This window comes from Entelurus aequoreus, linkage group LG10, assembly GCF_033978785.1.
Source record: "Entelurus aequoreus isolate RoL-2023_Sb linkage group LG10, RoL_Eaeq_v1.1, whole genome shotgun sequence".
NCBI lineage: Eukaryota > Metazoa > Chordata > Actinopteri > Syngnathiformes > Syngnathidae > Entelurus > Entelurus aequoreus.
The window spans coordinates 9,456,473-9,475,289 of NC_084740.1; the positions used below are offsets into that span (position 1 = coordinate 9,456,473).

Genomic DNA, 18,817 nt, shown 5'->3' on the forward strand with positions numbered 1-18,817 from the left:
AGGAGATTTGTACAACAAAGTTCTATAGCTTAGTGATGTATCAGATTGTAGGTGGATTTTTTTTTTTTTACGCTTCGCGTTCATTTTTGTTGCGTTTCGCTTGATTGTAAAATATGTCGATCGAGAGGGGGAGTGACGTTCATATGTTGTCAATATTCAGTGTTTTATCGTTCATAGTTAATATTGTAAATCCCACATTATTTTCATGTCCATTCTGGGTGTTTCATTCAGTAAAACAATTTCAAATTCCATGCCGTTTTTTTTAGCATTCAAAAATAGACACATTTTTTTCTCTAAATTTGGCTCCCCAAAGCAAAATAATTGCCCAGGCCTGCCCCAGTGTGTGAATGTGAGTGCGAATGTTGGCCCTGCGATGAGGTAGCGAATTGGTCAGGGTGTACACCGCCTTCCACCCGAGTGCCGCTGGGATAGGCGCCAGCCCTCCCGCGTGACCCCAAAAGGGACAAGCGGTAGTAAATGGATGGAATTCTGCATTAGCAAATTGGTGAAGTCTTGCATGTGTTTGAGATGGAGTTGGAGACTCCATTAAAGCAAGGGTGGAGTGTTTGCTCCTGTGCATTCATTTAGACTGACAGCCAACCCACTCAGGTTGTCAGTCGTCTCTCTACTTTTAATCCACTCTGCAAGGAAGGCTAGAGTTCTCGGTGCTCCATGACGCTGCACTTCCCTTCTTCATTATGCCGTCAATCTAACGGTGGCAGGTGATTATAGGAAGCCATATGTTACTTGCTTATTTTGGCCCGTCCAAGCAGGTGATGGAGTTTGGAGTCCGCTTGGGGCTGGAGCTCATTAACGTCACACCTGTGGTTCGGACATTTGTCCCAGCGTGGTGCCGCGCGACGTCATCAGTCACACACACAACTGTGCACAGTTGAATTATAATATATTGAAACAGACAGTGAAATAATGTGTTGACATGTACTGTATGTCATTATAGATAGTATGGAGGTTCATTTGGGTCTTTGTTGTGTGAATGCTTTGGAGCATTCACACATATGTTTTTTCTTCTTCTCCAGATTTTGGCGCGCTCTACCTTCCACATTTTTCATCCGATTCAAACCGCTCTAACTTCAAACTGTTCAGCCTATTCGGGAATCGCGGGCTTTTCCATGGCAACTCCCAAAAATTCCCAGATTTCCCAGAATTCCAGGTTTTCCGGGACATTTTTCCCCATTCAAAATGAATTGGCCATTTTTCAAACTTCCACCATTTCCACATTTTTCAACCTATTCAAACCATTCCACCTTCAACACATTTCACCATTCTGGAAATTCAAACTTCCCTTTTTTTAAGTTAAAAAAAAAAATCCAGGATTTTCCAGAATTGCTGGTTTTCCAAAGCCCTTTTTTCCCCCTTATTTTTCTTGCGACTACTCCTTCCACATTTTTCAACGCATTTCAACCGTTCTACTGTCAAATCATTCCTCTTAATCAGGACAAAAAACACAGTTGTTTTTTGAACTGGAAAAATTCCCGGTTTTCCCAAAATTCCAGGAATTCCGTAATACCATTTCTCAATTCAACATGTTACTACTTCAACATTTCTCCACCGATTTGAAAAATTCTAACACCAACCATTTTAACATTTCAAGTTTTTTACCATTTTCCAAAAAAATTCCAGCTTTTCCCGAACTTCCCATTTTTTTCTGTAATTCCCATTGAAATCAATGGAACATTCTTCAAAGTTCCACAATTCTCACATTTTTCATCTTATTCAAACCGTTCCAACTTCAAAATATTCAGCCTGTTCAGGAATTGTGTGCTCTATTTCAACATTTCTAAAAGAAAATTCCCGGATTACCCATAATTCCTTTTTTTTTTTTTGCATTTTCTCCATTCAGAATTTAGTGGCCATTTTTCAAACTTCGCAATTCCCACATTCTTCAACCCATTCAAACCATTCCACCATTCTAGAAATTCAAACTACCCTTTTTCCAAGTTAAAAACAATTCCAGATTTTCCCGAAATTCCCTAATAATATTTACTACTTCAACATTTCTTTCCCGATTTAAACAATTCTAACACCAACAAATTCAGCTCATTCAGGACATTCATGCTCCTAATCATTTTCAAAAAAATACCCCCAGAATTCCCAAATTTACAGGAATTTTCCATCGAAATGAATAGGAAATTTTTCCAAGTTGCACAATTCCCACATTTTTCAACCTATTCAAACCATTCCGGCATCAACACATTCCACTCATCCTGGACTTTCAAACTAACACTTTCCCAAGTTCCAAACTAAATTACGGTTTTCCTGGAAATTCTAACTGTTCAACATTCAAACCATGAAGTTGTTTTTTTTTAACTGGAAAAAATCCTGGTTTTCCCGAAATTCCGTAATACCATTTCTCAATTCAACATGTTACTACATCAACATTTCTCCACCGATTTGAAAAATTCCAACACCAACCATTTGAACTTTTCAAGTTTTTTACCATTTTCAAAAAAAAATCCCTCTTTTCCCGAAATTCCCAATTTTTTCTGAAATTCCCATTTAAATCAATGGAACATTCTTCAAAGTTCCACAATTCTCACATTTTTCATCTGATTCAAACCGTTCCAACTTCAAAATATTCAGCCTGTTCAGGAATTGTGTGCTCTGCTTCAACATTTCAAAAATAAATTCCCGGATTACCCATAATTCCTTTTTTTTGGTGCATTTTCTCCATTCAAAATTTAGTGGCCATTTATTAAACTTCCACAATTCCCACATTCTTCAACCCATTCAAACCAGTCACCATTCTGGAAATTCAAACTACCCTTTTTCCAAGTTAAAAAAAATTCCAGATTTTCCCGAAATTCCCTAATAACATTTACTACTTCAACATTTCTTTCCCGATTTAAACGATTCTAACACCAACAAATTCAGCTCATTCAGGACATTCATGCTCCTAATCATTTTCAAAAAAATACCCCCAGAATTCCCAAATTTACAGGAATTTTCCATCGAAATGAATAGGAATTTTTTCCAAGTTGCACAATTCCCACATTTTTCAACCTATTAAAACCATTCCGACATCAACACATTCCACTCATCCTGGACTTTCAAACTAACACTTTCCCAAGTTCCAAACTAAATTACGGTTTTCCTGGAAATTCTAAGTCTTCAACATTCATTGAAGTTGTTTTTTTTTAACTGGAAAAAATCCTGGTTTTCCCGAAATTCCAGGAATTCCGTAATACCATTTCTCAATTCAACATGTTACTACATCAACATTTCTCCACCGATTTGAAAAATTCCAACACCAACCATTTCAACTTTTCAAGTTTTTTACCATTTTCAAAAAAAATCCCGCTTTTCCCGAAATTCCCAATTTTTTCTAAAATTCCCATTGAAATCAATGGAACATTTTCAAAGGTCCACAATTCTCACATTTTTCATCTGATTCAAACCGCTCCAATTTCAAAATATTCAGCCTGTTCAGGAATTGTGTGCTCTGCTTCAACATTTCTAAAATAAATTCCCGGATTAGCCATAATTCCTTTTTTTTTTGCATTTTCTCCATTCAAAATGTAGTGGCCATTTTTCAAACTTCCACAATTCCCACATTCTTCAACCCATTCAAACCATTCCACCATTCTGGATATTCAAACTACCCTTTTTCCAAGTTAATTTTTTTCCCAGATTTTACTGAAATTCCCTAATACCATTTACTACTTCAACATTTCTTGCCCAATTTAAACAATTCTAACACCAACCAATTCAGCTCATTCAGGACATTCATGCTCATAATCATTTAAAAAAAAAACCCCGCTTAACCCCCAAAATTCCCAAATTTCCAGGAATTTCTACTGTCAAATCATTCCTCTTAATCAGGACAAAAAACAAAGTTGTTTTTTGAACTGGAAAAATTCACGGTTTTCCCAAAATTCCAGGAATTCCGTAATACCATTTCTCAATTCAACATGTTACTACTTCAACATTTGTCCACCGATTGGAAACATTCTAACACCAACCATTTTAATATTTCAAGTTTTTTACCATTTTCCCAAAAAATTCCTGTTTACCCCCAAAATTCCCAAATTTCCAGGAATTTTCCATCGAAATGAATAGGACATTTTTCCAAGTTGCACAATTCCCACATTTTTCAACCTATTCAAACCATTCCGACATCAACACAGTCCACTCATCCTGGACTTTCAAACTAACACTTTCCCAAGTTCCAAACCAAATTCCGGTTTTCCTGGAAAGTCTAACTCTTCAACATTCAAACCATGAAGTTGGTTTTTTTTAACTGGAAAAATTCCCGGTTTTCCCAAAATTCCAGGAATTCCCTAATACCATTTCTCAATTCAACATGTTACTACTTCAACATTTCTCCATTGATTTGAAAAATTCCAACACCAACCATTTCAACATTTCAAGTTTTTTACCGTTTTCCAAAAAAATTCCCGCTTTTCCCAAAATTCCCAATTTTTTCTGAAATTCCCATTGAAATCAATGGAACATTCTTCAAAGTTCCACAATTCTCACATTTTTCATCTGAGTTATACCGTTCCAACTTCAAAATATTCAGCCTGTTCAGGAATTGTGTGCTCTACTTCAACATTTCTAAAAAAAAAAAATTCCCGGATTACCCATAATTCCTTTTTTTGTGTGCATTTTCTCCATTCAAAATTTAGTGGCCATTTTTCAAACTTCCACAATTCCCACATTCTTCAACCCATTCAAACCATTCCACCATTCTGGATATTCAAACTACCCTTTTTCCAAGTTAATTTTTTTCCCAGATTTTACTGAAATTCCCTAATACCATTTACTACTTCAACATTTCTTGCCCAATTTAAACAATTCTAACACCAACCAATTCAGCTCATTCAGGACATTCATGCTAATAATCATTTAAAAAAAAACCCCGCTTAACCCCCAAAATTCCCAAATTTCCAGGAATTTCTACTGTCAAATCATTCCTCTTAATCAGGACAAAAAACAAAGTTGTTTTTTGAACTGGAAAAATTCACAGTTTTCCCAAAATTCCAGGAATTCCGTAATACCATTTCTCAATTCAACATGTTACTACTTCAACATTTGTCCACCGATTGGAAAAATTCTAACACCAACCATTTTAATATTTCAAGTTTTTTACCATTTTCCCAAAAAATTCCTGTTTACCCCCAAAATTCCCAAATTTCCAGGAATTTTCCATCGAAATGAATAGGACATTTTTCCAAGTTGCACAATTCCCACATTTTTCAACCTATTCAAACCATTCCGACATCAACACAATCCACTCATCCTGGACTTTCAAACTAACACTTTCCCAAGTTCCAAACCAAATTCCGGTTTTCCTGGAAATTCTAAGTCTTCAACATTCAAACCATGAAGTTGGTTTTTTTTAACTGGAAAAATTCCCGGTTTTCCCAAAATTCCAGGAATTCCCTAATACCATTTCTCAATTCAACATGTTACTACTTCAACATTTCTCCACCGATTTGAAAAATTCCAACACCAACCATTTCAACATTTCAAGTTTTTTACCGTTTTCCAAAAAAATTCCTGCTTTTCCCAAAATTCCCATTGAAATCAATGGAACATTCTTCAAAGTTCCACAATTCTCACATTTTTCTTCTGAGTTATACCGTTCCAATTTCAAAATATTCAGCCTGTTCAGGAATTGTGTGCTCTACTTCAACATTTCTAAAAAAAAAATTCCCGGATTACCCATAATTCCTTTTTTTGTGTGCATTTTCTCCATTCAAAATTTAGTGGCCATTTTTCAAATTTCCACTATTCCCACATTCTTCAACCAATTCAAGCCATTCTACCATTCTGGAAATTCAAACTACCCTTTTTCCAAGTTAAAAAAAATTCCAGATTTTCACGAAATTCCCTAATACCATTTACTACTTCAACATTTCTTGCCCAATTTAAACAATTCTAACACCAACGAATTCAGCTCATTCAGGACATTCATGCTCCTATTCATTTTCCAAAAAATACCGCTTAACCCCCAAAATCCCCAAATTTCCAGGAATTTTCCATCGAAATGAATAGGACATTTTTCCAAGTTGCACAATTCCCACATTTTTCAACCTATTCAAACCATTCCGACATCAACACAGTCCACTCATCCTGGACTTTCAAACTAACACTTTCCCAAGTTCCAAACCAAATTCCGGTTTTCCTGGAAAGTCTAACTCTTCAACATTCAAACCATGAAGTTGTTTTTTTTAACTGGAAAAATTCCCGGTTTTCCCGAAATTCCAGGAATTCCGTAATGCCATTTATCATTTAAAAATGTCACTATTTCAAAATTTCTCAACCGATATGAAAAATTCCAACACCAACCAATTCAGCTCATTCAGGACATTCACGCTCCTAATCATTAAAAAAAAAATTCCGCTTTCATCCAAAATTCCCAAATTTCCAGGAAGTTCCCATTGAAATGAATGGGACATTTTTCCAAGTTGCACAATTCCCACATTTTATAATCCGGTGCGGCCTATCGTCCGGAAAATACGGTACTCGAAACTGCTCTCCATATGATGCAGGGAAGTTTTGTACCAGTGCAAACTACAACCTCGGGGAGCATTCTTATGTTTGGAAAGGCTCTTGTATTGCATTCAATGGATTGTGCAGGTGTGCCTAATATGTACTAATAAAAATACATGAACTGCGGCATTTTTTTGTACAATGGACAGATGGTTTGCAGTTTGCTGCCTCACATATCCTCCTTGTCATGTTGTTAGAGGCGGTGCATTATCATGGCTGTTATGTCATACAGTAGATTATATCCCCTTGCATCCCGCTGGCTGACCCTAATGAGCGCAGCTGAGAGCAGGAGACTTCTCCGCACATCTGCCACTCTTTATTGTGATCGACACAACAATAAACACAGCATGTTGCGGACGAAATGTGTGCATCAGTCAAGGGAGGAGAAGGGAGGCAGGAGAGCTCAGTGGACAAAGAGGAAGATGGGTGGGTGTGTGTGTGTGTGTGTGTGTGTGTGTGTGTGTTCTTGTATTTCTACCCTTCTTGAGACGTCAACAAGGAAAAGTACCTTCCATATGACAAGTTAGGACCGAAATCATGGTCCCAATACGGAAAACCATTGCGTCTAATAGAGAATGTCTCATTTGCACCCCTGGTGGTGAAATCTATCAAAATTAGGGTGGACCCAAAAAGGAGGGATTTTTCAAATTGACTGTGTGTCAGTTTTTAAAGTGCTCCCCCTCTAGCCAACATATGAAATAACAAGTGTGTGTAATACGTTTGACGTGCTCCCCCCTCTGGCCAACATATGTAATAACAAGTGTGTGTAATTGAATTAAATGAATTAAAAAAATAAAATAAATATGTATATAGAGACATACTGTAATAACTTGAAGTAAATAATGAAGATAAAAAACAATTGCAGACAAACAAAAAAAATACAAATAAATGAACTAAAAGCACTCTTTTTCTCACAATGCGTCTACTTTTTTCTTATAAAATTGGGAACAATTTCTCATATTTTTTCCGTTTCTGTAATATTGCAATATTTTCTCGTAAAACTATTACTTTATGTAACATTATTAGTTTTTAATGCAAAATGGTGACATTTGTCCCATAAGATTCTGACTTTTATCGCAATATTGCCAACTTTTTTGTTGTTCTTGTAAAATAGTGACATTTATTTAGTAAAATGATGATTTTTATCAAAATTTTGCCAAAGTAAAAATTCCGATTATTATTATACTATTGCCCAAATTTTTAAGTTTTCTTTTATAAAATTGTGACTTTTGTCGAGTACAATTACGACTCTTTTCATAAAATTGCCAACATTTTGACTTGCGTCGAGTAAAAGGACGACTTTTATTTCAATACTGCCAAAATTCTACGTTTTTCTTGTCGAATTGTGACCTTTTTCTTGTGAAATTCCAACTCATTTTTCACAACAAGCCTTTTTATATTTGCATAGTATGTATACATTATTCATGTTGTAAATACAAATCTTTATATATCTAGAATGGGTGGTCCTAAAGAGGTAGGCATTTTTCGGAGGTCTCAAGAAGGTAACAAATACAAGAATGTGTGTGTGTGTGTGTGTGTGTGTGTGTGTTCTTGTATTTCTACCCTTCTTGAGACGTCAACAAGGAAAAGTACCTTCCATATGACAAGTTAGGACCGAAATCATGGTCCCAATACGGAAAACCATTGCGTCTAATAGAGAATGTCTCATTTGCACCCCTGGTGGTGAAATCTATCGAAATTAGGGTGGACCCAAAAAGGAGGGATTTTTCAAATTGACTGTGTGTCAGTTTTTAAAGTGCTCCCCCTCTAGCCAACATATGAAATAACAAGTGTGTGTAAGAAGTTTGACGTGCTCCCCCCTCTGGCCAACATATGTAATAACAAGTGTGTGTAAGAAATTTAAATGCGCCCCCTTGAATTAAATGAATTAAAAAAATAAAATAAATATGTATATAGAGACATACTGTAATAACTTGAAGTAAATATTGAAGATAAAAAACAATTGCAGACAAACAAAAAAAATACAAATAAATGAACTAAAAGCACTCTTTTTCTCACAATGCGTCTACTTTTTTCTTATAAAATTGGGAACAATTTCTCATATTTTTTCCGTTTCTGTAATATTGCAATATTTTCTCGTAAAACTATTACTTTATGTAACATTATTAGTTTTTAATGCAAAATGGTGACATTTGTCCCATAAGATTGTGACTTTTATCGCAATATTGCCAAGTTTTTTGTTGTTCTTGTAAAATAGTGACATTTATTGAGTAAAATGATGATTTTTATCAAAATTTTGCCAAAGTAAAAATTCCGATTATTATTATACTATTGCCCAAATTTTCAAGTTTTCTTATAAAATTGTGACTTTTATCGAGTAAAATTACGACTCTTTTCATAAAATTGCCAACATTTTGACTCGCGTCGAGTAAAAGGACGACTTTTATTTCAATACTGCCAAAATTCTACGTTTTTCTTGTCGAATTGTGACCTTTTTCTTGTGAAATTCCAACTCATTTTTCACAACAAGCCTTTTTATATTTGCATAGTATGTATACATTATTCATGTTGTAAATACAAATCTTTATATATCTAGAATGGGTGGTCCTAAAGAGGTAGGCATTTTTCGGAGGTCTCAAGAAGGTAACAAATACAAGAATGTGTGTGTGTGTGTGTGTGTGTTCTTGTATTTCTACCCTTCTTGAGACATCAACAAGGAAAAGTACCTTCCATATGACAAGTTAGGACCGAAATCATGGTCCCAATACGGAAAACCATTGCGTCTAATAGAGAATGTCTCATTTGCACCCCTGGTGGTGAAATCTATCAAAATTAGGGTGGACCCAAAAAGGAGGGATTTTTCAAATTGACCGTGTGTCAGTTTTTAAAGTGCTCCCCCTCTAGCCAACATATGAAATAACAAGTGTGTGTAAGAAGTTTGACGTGCTCCCCCCTCTGGCCAACATATGTAATAACAAGTGTGTGTAAGAAATTTAAATGCTCCCCCTTGAATTAAATGAATTAAAAAAATAAAATAAATATGTATATAGAGACATACTGTAATAACTTGAAGTAAATAATGAAGATAAAAAACAATTGCAGACAAACAAAAAAAATACAAATAAATGAACTAAAAGCACTCTTTTTCTCACAATGCGTCTACTTTTTTCTTATAAAATTGGGAACAATTTCTCATATTTTTTCCGTTTCTGTAATATTGCAATATTTTCTCGTAAAACTATTACTTTATGTAACATTATTAGTTTTTAATGCAAAATGGTGACATTTGTCCCATAAGATTGTGACTTTTATCGCAATATTGCCAAGTTTTTTGTTGTTCTTGTAAAATAGTGACATTTATTGAGTAAAATGATGATTTTTATCAAAATTTTGCCAAAGTAAAAATTCCGATTATTATTATACTATTGCCCAAATTTTCAAGTTTTCTTATAAAATTGTGACTTTTGTCGAGTACAATTACGACTCTTTTCATAAAATTGCCAACATTTTCACTCGCGTCGAGTAAAAGGACGACTTTTATTTCAATACTGCCAAAATTCTACGTTTTTCTTGTCGAATTGTGACCTTTTTCTTGTGAAATTCCAACTCATTTTTCACAACAAGCCTTTTTATATTTGCATAGTATGTATGCATTATTCATGTTGTAAATACAAATCTTTATATATCTAGAATGGGTGGTCCTAAAGAGGTAGGCATTTTGCGGAGGTCTCAAGAAGGTAACAAATACAAGAATGTGTGTGTGTTCTTGTATTTCTACCCTTCTTGAGACATCAACAAGGAAAAGTACCTTCCATATGACAAGTTAGGACCGAAATCATGGTCCCAATACGGACAACCATTGCGTCTAATAGAGAATGTCTCATTTGCACCCCTGGTGGTGAAATCTATCAAAATTAGGGTGGACCCAAAAAGGAGGGATTTTTCAAATTGACTGTGTGTCAGTTTTTAAAGTGCTCCCCCTCTAGCCAACATATGAAATAACAAGTGTGTGTAAGAAGTTTGACGTGCTCCCCCCTCTGGCCAACATATGTAATAACAAGTGTGTGTAAGAAATTTAAATGCGCCCCCTTGAATTAAATGAATTAAAAAAATAAAATAAATATGTATATAGAGACATACTGTAATAACTTGAAGTAAATAATGAAGATAAAAAACAATTGCAGACAAACAAAAAAAATACAAATAAATGAACTAAAAGCACTCTTTTTCTCACAATGCGTCTACTTTTTTCTTATAAAATTGGGAACAATTTCTCATATTTTTTCCGTTTATGTAATATTGCAATATTTTCTCGTAAAACTATTACTTTATGTAACATTATTAGTTTTTAATGCAAAATGGTGACATTTGTCCCATAAGATTCTGACTTTTATCGCAATATTGCCAACTTTTTTGTTGTTCTTGTAAAATAGTGACATTTATTGAGTAAAATGATGATTTTTATCAAAATGTTGCCAAAGTAAAAATTCCGATTATTATTATACTATTGCCCAAATTTTCAAGTTTTCTTATAAAATTGTGACTTTTGTCGAGTACAATTACGACTCTTTTCATAAAATTGCCAACATTTTGACTTGCGTCGAGTAAAAGGACGACTTTTATTTCAATACTGCCAAAATTCTACGTTTTTCTTGTCGAATTGTGACCTTTTTCTTGTGAAATTCCAACCCATTTTTCACAACAAGCCTTTTTATATTTGCATAGTATGTATACATTATTCATGTTGTAAATACAAATCTTTATATATCTAGAATGGGTGGTCCTAAAGAGGTAGGCATTTTGCGGAGGTCTCAAGAAGGTAAAAAATACAAGAATGTGTGTGTGTGTGTGTGTGTGTGTGTGTGTGTGTGTTCTTGTATTTCTACCCTTCTTGAGACGTCAACAAGGAAAAGTACCTTCCATATGACAAGTTAGGACCGAAATCATGGTCCCAATACGGAAAACCATTGCGTCTAATAGAGAATGTCTCATTTGCACCCCTGGTGGTGAAATCTATCAAAATTAGGGTGGACCCAAAAAGGAGGGATTTTTCAAATTGACTATGTGTCAGTTTTTAAAGTGCTCCCCCTCTAGCCAACATATGAAATAACAAGTGTGTGTAATAAGTTTGACGTGCTCCCCCCTCTGGCCAACATATGTAATAACAAGTGTGTGTAATTGAATTAAATGAATTAAAAAAATAAAATAAATATGTATATAGAGACATACTGTAATAACTTGAAGTAAATAATGAAGATAAAAAACAATTGCAGACAAACAAAAAAAATACAAATAAATGAACTAAAAGCACTCTTTTTCTCACAATGCGTCTACTTTTTTCTTATAAAATTGGGAACAATTTCTCATATTTTTTCCGTTTCTGTAATATTGCAACATTTTCTCGTAAAACTATTACTTTATGTAACATTATTAGTTTTTAATGCAAAATGGTGACATTTGTCCCATAAGATTCTGACTTTTATCGCAATATTGCCAACTTTTTTGTTGTTCTTGTAAAATAGTGACATTTATTGAGTAAAATGATGATTTTTATGAAAATTTTGCCAAAGTAAAAATTCCGATTATTATTATACTATTGCCCAAATTTTCAAGTTTTCTTATAAAATTGTGACTTTTGTCGAGTACAATTACGACTCTTTTCATAAAATTGCCAACATTTTGACTCGCGTCGAGTAAAAGGACGACTTTTATTTCAACACTGCCAAAATTCTACGTTTTTCTTGTCGAATTGTGACCTTTTTCTTATGAAATTCCAACTCATTTTTCACAACAAGCCTTTTTATATTTGCATAGTTTGTATACATTATTCATGTTGTAAATACAAATCTTTATATATCTAGAATGGGTGGTCCTAAAGAGGTAGGCATTTTGCGGAGGTCTCAAGAAGGTAACAAATACAAGAATGTGTGTGTGTGTGTGTGTGTGTGGCGGAGGGATGAAGGTGCTGACACACATCAGAGCATGAGGGATGAGAGCGGGGACTTCATACAGTAGCTGCTGTTAGTCCCTTGAAGCGATGGTCCCTCCATCAAGATAGTTTTTTCAGGCGATATAGCCACAAGTGTCACACCAGTACTGAACTAACTTGGAATTCCTTTGGACAACTTCTTTTCTTAAATGAGCTAAAATGGAGGAATTATATCTTTCCCTTTTTGGTCCCACTTTGCCTAAAGTTCCATCCACTTTGATTTACGGTTCTGCGGAAAAATCAGCGGCGTTGACTGTCGCAACCCTGCTGGCGCAAAACGTCGAGCACGTCCACGGCATGCTAGCTGCACCCCAAAAGTGCAGAGTGACACTAATGGGTGAGTTCATGGTGTTTGTAACATGTTCTTGTTTGGAAGCATCTATCCTTCATATGTGATTGCTATTTTTGTACAACATTAGGGACGCCTGCATCCAGTGCCAGAGCTCAATATCCATCATATTTAGTAAACAGTGTATCTGATTTTTAGAAACACTAATACAAAACCTCACAATAATGTCTGATTGAATGCTAAAAACGTTATGACAGACCGCCTTAAAAAAGGGATTAGAATTGAATTTTTTTTTACTGAATGAGACACCCAGAATGTACATTAAAATAAAGAATGTGGGATTTACAATATTAACTATGAACGATAAAACACTGAATATTGACAACATATGAACGTCACACCCCCTATCCATCGACGTATTTTACGACCAGCAAAAAATGCAACAAACAGCAAAATATGAACGCGAAGGGTAAAAAAAACCCCCACCGACAATCTGATACATCTGATATATGATCAGGCGGGCCGGTTCTACGATCGGACTAAAACTGGACTCACTGGTGACGGTGGCAGAGAAGAGGACTGTGGAAAAACTAGTGAGCATCCTGGATGATGCCAGTCACCCTCTGCATACCGTTGCGTTCCGGTCTAGATTATACACCCCCACTACCACCAAACCCCCCCCACCCCCGCCTCCCTCTCCGTGCGTTGGTTGAGCGGAAGAGTTAGTGCTGCATGGGATTCTGGGTATTGGTTGTGTTGTGTTTATGTTGTGTTACAGTGCAGATGTTCTCCAGAAATGTGTTTGTCATTCTTTTTTGGTGTGGGTTCAAAGTGTGGCGCATATTTGTAACGTCACAATGTTAAAGTTGTTTTTGTACGACTACCGTCAGTGTAAGATGTGTGGCTGTTGAACTAGTACGCCTTGCTGTCACTTACGTGAGCAAGCTGGAGCTGCATTCTACATGTGGCCGAGCAGGTACACTGTTTAGCCAGCCTGTAGAGGGCGCCAAAAACAGTGCCATCACGCTCTGATATTCGGGAGCCTCCCGGAAATTAGAGGTGTTTGGCAAGTATGACGCTATAAAGCGCCATCTCACTTTAAATGTCGCGGGCCGCACTAACATCAAATTTGGTGTGTCTGAGACCCCTGGTTAACATAGCACAAGGCAATTAAGCTTTGTATGCAGTGTTATTAATTTAAAATTTTCAAAAAAATTCTGTGGCTCCCATTAATTTATTTAATTTGTGAAACTTTCCAAAATGGCTCTTTGAGTGGTAAAGGTTGTCGACCCCTGAACTAGTATATCATGCAAAAGCGCAGATTCCAACCATTGAAATACTTTGTATAGTTCAAGACTTACAGTCATTTAAAAACATCACTGCACATCATAATGGCAGCTACAGTTTCCATCTTAAAGGTCTAAAAAAATTATTTGGGAATGTCCGGCGGGCCAGATTGAAAAACTTAACAGGCCTTAATTTGCCCAGGTCTGTTTTAGAGGTTGTACTTTACAGTGGTACGCATCAAATATGTATCATATAAATACATTTTACGCCGTGACAATTGCTTTCAACTAGTGCTGTTGGATGATTATATTTTTATTTAGGGTGGCATGGCTCAGATGGTAGAACGGCCGTCCAGCAACATGAGGGTTCCTGGTTTGGTTCCAGCTTCTGCGTTCCTCATCACAGTCATTGTGCCCCTGGGCAACACGCTTCACCCACCTTGGTCCCAGTGCTAATTGGCAGCCATGGTTCCGTCAGTCTACCTCAGGGCAGCTGTGGCTACAAACATAGCTTACCACCATCAAGGTGTGAATGTGGAGTGAATAAATGATGGGGTCTCAGTTCTCTGTGAAGCACTTTCACTGTCTAGAAAAGCGCTACATAGAATGTAATCCATTATTATTATTATTAAGTTACATTTTCAAATTTGGATTATTCATGATTATTCACTTTTTACTCACTTGCATAATTTAAATTACCGTATTTTTCGGACTATAAGGCGCGCTTAAAATCCTTTCATTTTCTCAAAAAATCGACAGTGCACCTTATAACCCAGGGCGCCTGATGTACGGAATAATTCTGGTTGTGCTTACCGACCTTGAAGCAATTTTATTTGGTACATGGTGTAATGATTTTCCCGAAATTCCCTAATACCATTTACTACTTCAACATTTCTTGCCCAATTTAAACAATTCTAACACCAACGAATTCAGCTCATTCAGGACATTCATGCTCCTAATCATTAAAAAAAAAACCCAGCTTAACCCCCAAAATTCCCAAATTTCCAGGAATTTTCCATCGAAAAGAATAGGACATTTTTCCAAGTTGCACAATTCCCACATTTTTCAACTTATTCAAACCATTCCGACATCAACACAGTCCACTCATCCTGGACTTTCAAACTAACACTTTCCCAAGTTCCAAACCAAATTCCGGTTTTCCTGGAAATTCTAAGTCTTTAACATTCAAACCATGAAGTTGGTTTTTTTTAACTGGAAAAATTCCCGGTTTTCCCAAAATTCCAGGAATTCCCTAATACCATTTCTCAATTCAACATGTTACTACATCAACATTTCTCCACCGATTTGAAAAATTCCAACACCAACCATTTCAACATGTCAAGTTTTTTACCATTTTCCAAAAAAATTCCCGCTTCTCCCAAAATTCCCAATTTTTCTGAAATTCCCATTGAAATCAATGGAACATTCTTCAAAGTTCCACAATTCTCACATTTTTCATCTTATTCAAACCGTTCCAACTTCAAAATATTCAGCCTGTTCAGGAATTGTGTGCTCTATTTCAACATTTCTAAAAAAAAATTCCCGGATTACCCATAATTCCTTTTTTTTTTTTGCATTTTCTCCATTCAGAATTTAGTGGCCATTTTTCAAACTTCCACAATTCCCACATTCTTCAACCCATTCAAACCATTCCACCATTCTGGATATTCAAACTACCCTTTTTCCAAGTTAATTTTTTTCCCAGATTTTACTGAAATTCCCTAATACCATTTACTACTTCAACATTTCTTGCCCAATTTAAACAATTCTAACACCAACCAATTCAGCTCATTCAGGACATTCATGCTCATAATCATTTAAAAAAAAAAACCCCGCTTAACCCCCAAAATTCCCAAATTTCCAGGAATTTCTACTGTCAAATCATTCCTCTTAAAAATTCACGGTTTTCCCAAAATTCCAGGAATTCCGTAATACCATTTCTCAATTCAACATGTTACTACTTCAACATTTGTCCACCGATTGGAAAAATTCTAACACCAACCATTTTAATATTTCAAGTTTTTTACCATTTTCCCAAAAAATTCCTGTTTACCCCCAAAATCCCCAAATTTCCAGGAATTTTCCATCGAAATGAATAGGACATTTTTCCAAGTTGCACAATTCCCACATTTTTCAACCTATTCAGACCATTCCGACATCAACACAGTCCACTCATCCTGGACTTTCAAACTAACACTTTCCCAAGTTCCAAACCAAATTCCGGTTTTCCTGGAAAGTCTAACTCTAACTCTTAAATTACCGTATTTTTCGGACTATAAGGCGCGCTTAAAATCCTTTCATTTTCTCAAAAAATCGACAGTGCACCTTATAACCCTGATGTACGGAATAATTCTGGTTGTGCTTAGCGACCTTGAAGCAATTTTATTTGGTACATGGTGTAATGATACGTGTGACCAGTAAATGGTAGTCACACATGAGATGTGTGTAGGCTGCAATATGACGCCAGTAAACACCAAAACATTAAATGCCATCCATCCATCCATTTTCTACCGCTTGTCCCTTTTGGGGTCGCGGGGGGTGCTTGAGCCTATCTCAGCTGCATTCGGGCGGAAGGCGGCGTACACCCTGGACAAGTCGCCACCTCATCACAGGGCCAACACAGATAGACAGACAACATTCACACTCACATTCACACACTAGGGCCAATTTAGTGTTGCCAATCAACCTATCCCCAGGTGCATGTCTTTGGAGGTGGGAGGAAGCCGGAGTACCCGGAGGGAACCCACGCAGTCACGGGGAGAACATGCAAACTCCACACAGAAAGATCCCGGGACATTACACACAGTACTTAAAAATCTGCCACAATGTTTTAGTATGACTTTGATGGATTGTCGGCCCATTACGGCTACCGTAGTCAGAGATACAAGTATTACTACGGTGTGTGTATACGGACCGCAAAATGGCAGCCATTAACAGACATTTTCTGGCGTTTTGTTTCACAATATTATGCAAAAGCAACTTTTTTTAACTTCTGGTACCTGCTGATGTGTATTTGGGATCTGCATAAATCCTGAAAATTTGCGCATATCCGTCACTGTAGTCTGTAGTCGATAAGCTTCTTCTTTTTCTCTATCTTCTTGTTATGGTACATTCATCCTCTGCTGTTGCCATTTCTAATATGAAGTAGCTTAAAGTTCTAACTTACATCACGCCATGAAAGCGCTAAAACATACCGGTGTAGTGAGTTTACATTATTCACCCAAGGAACTTTAGTTATAAGAGAGTTCCGGTCTGACTGTTTTTCACAGGACACATTTCCGGCCCTGTTGTTGCATTATTGAGCCACGGATGAGAAGATGCTGCTCCGTTGTTGATATAAGTAAAGTCTGAATGTGGAGATGTCCGATAATGGCTTTTTTGCGATATCCGATATTCCGATATATTCCAACTGTTAATTACAGATTCCGATATCAACCGATACCGATATATACAGTCGTGGAATTAACACATTATTATGCCTAATTTTGTTGTGATGCCCCGCTGGATGCATTAAACAATGTAACAAGGTTTTCCAAAATAAATCAACTCAAGTTATGGAAAAAAATGCCAACATGGCACTGCCATATTTATTATTATTGAAGTCACAAAGTGCATTATTTTTTTTAACATGCCTCAAAACAGCAGCTTGGAAAGAGCACGAGGAGGTTGAGGGGGCGGGGTTGAGGTGGGGGTGGGATAGCGGGGGGTGTATATTGTAGCGTCCCGGAAGAGTTAGTGCTGCAAGGGGTTCTGGGTATTTGTTGTGTTGTGTTTATGTTGTGTTACGGTGCGGATGTTCTCCCGAAATGTGTTTGTCATTCTTGTTTAGTGTGGGTTCACAGTGTGGCGCATATTTGTAACAGTATTAAAGTTGTTTATACGGACACCCTCAGTGTGACCTGTATGGCTGTTGACCAAGTATGCTTTGCATTCACTTGTGTGTGTGAAAAGCCGTAGATATTATGTGATTGGGCCGGCACGCAAAGGCAGTGCCTTTAAGGTTTATTGGCGCTCTGTACTTCTCCCTACGTCCGTGTACACAGCGGCGTTTTAAAAACTCTTTGAAACTGATGCCGATAATTTTGAAACCGATACCGATAACTTCCGATATTACATTTTAAAGCATTTATCGGCCAATAATATCGGCAGTCCGATATTACCATGAATTGATTTACGTGGACCCCGAAAAACTTATTCGGGTGTTACCATTTAGTGGTCAATTGTACGGAATATGTACCGTGCTGTGCAATCTACTAATAAAAGTTTCAATCAATCAATTAATCCCTATCTGAATGTCATTAAAACAGTTTGCTCCACCTTGGCATTCTCTCAATGAGCTTCAAGAGGTAGTCACCTGAAATGGTTTGCACTTCCCGGGTGTGCTTGAAGCTCATCGAGAGAATGCCAAGAGTGTGCAAAGCAGTGATCAGAGCAAAGGGTGGCTATTTTGAAGAAACTAGAATATAAAACATGTTTTTAGTTATTTCACCTGTTTTTGTTAATTACATAACTCCACATGTGTTCATTCATAGTTTAGATGCCTTCAGTGACAATCTACAATGTATATAGTCATGAAAATAAAGACAAAGCGTTGAATGAGAAGGTGTGTCCAAACTTTTGGCCTGTACTGTACATGATTATTTCCATCATTGTTTGTGATTAATCAAATGAAAAATGGACTGTTTCTAGTTCTGTTTGACGGCCCTACTTCCAACACAATAGGGCGTGAAAAGAGAGAGTCAAGTCGTAAACCGCTTACCTCATTCCTTGCGGATA

At 36.5% G+C, this 18,817-nt stretch overlaps 1 protein-coding gene across 9 annotated transcripts in view; it reads left to right on the forward strand.

Moving 5' to 3' along the window:
* The window catches only part of plch1 (phospholipase C, eta 1), a 221,712-nt gene that overhangs the window by 78,724 nt on the left and 124,171 nt on the right, over positions 1 to 18,817 (forward strand). For 3 of the 9 annotated variants that reach the window (XM_062059982.1, XM_062059985.1, XM_062059986.1), the window contains exon 1: positions 12,594 to 12,803. The exons of 3 other annotated variants lie outside the window; for them this stretch is intronic. In XM_062059982.1, the coding sequence (XP_061915966.1) occupies positions 12,626 to 12,803 (178 nt within the window). In that variant the 5' untranslated portion in view covers positions 12,594 to 12,625. Of the gene's footprint in view, positions 1 to 12,582; positions 12,804 to 18,817 lie in introns of those variants that run through there. 3 more of the 9 variants (XM_062059991.1, XM_062059992.1, XM_062059981.1) reach the window with 2 other exon arrangements.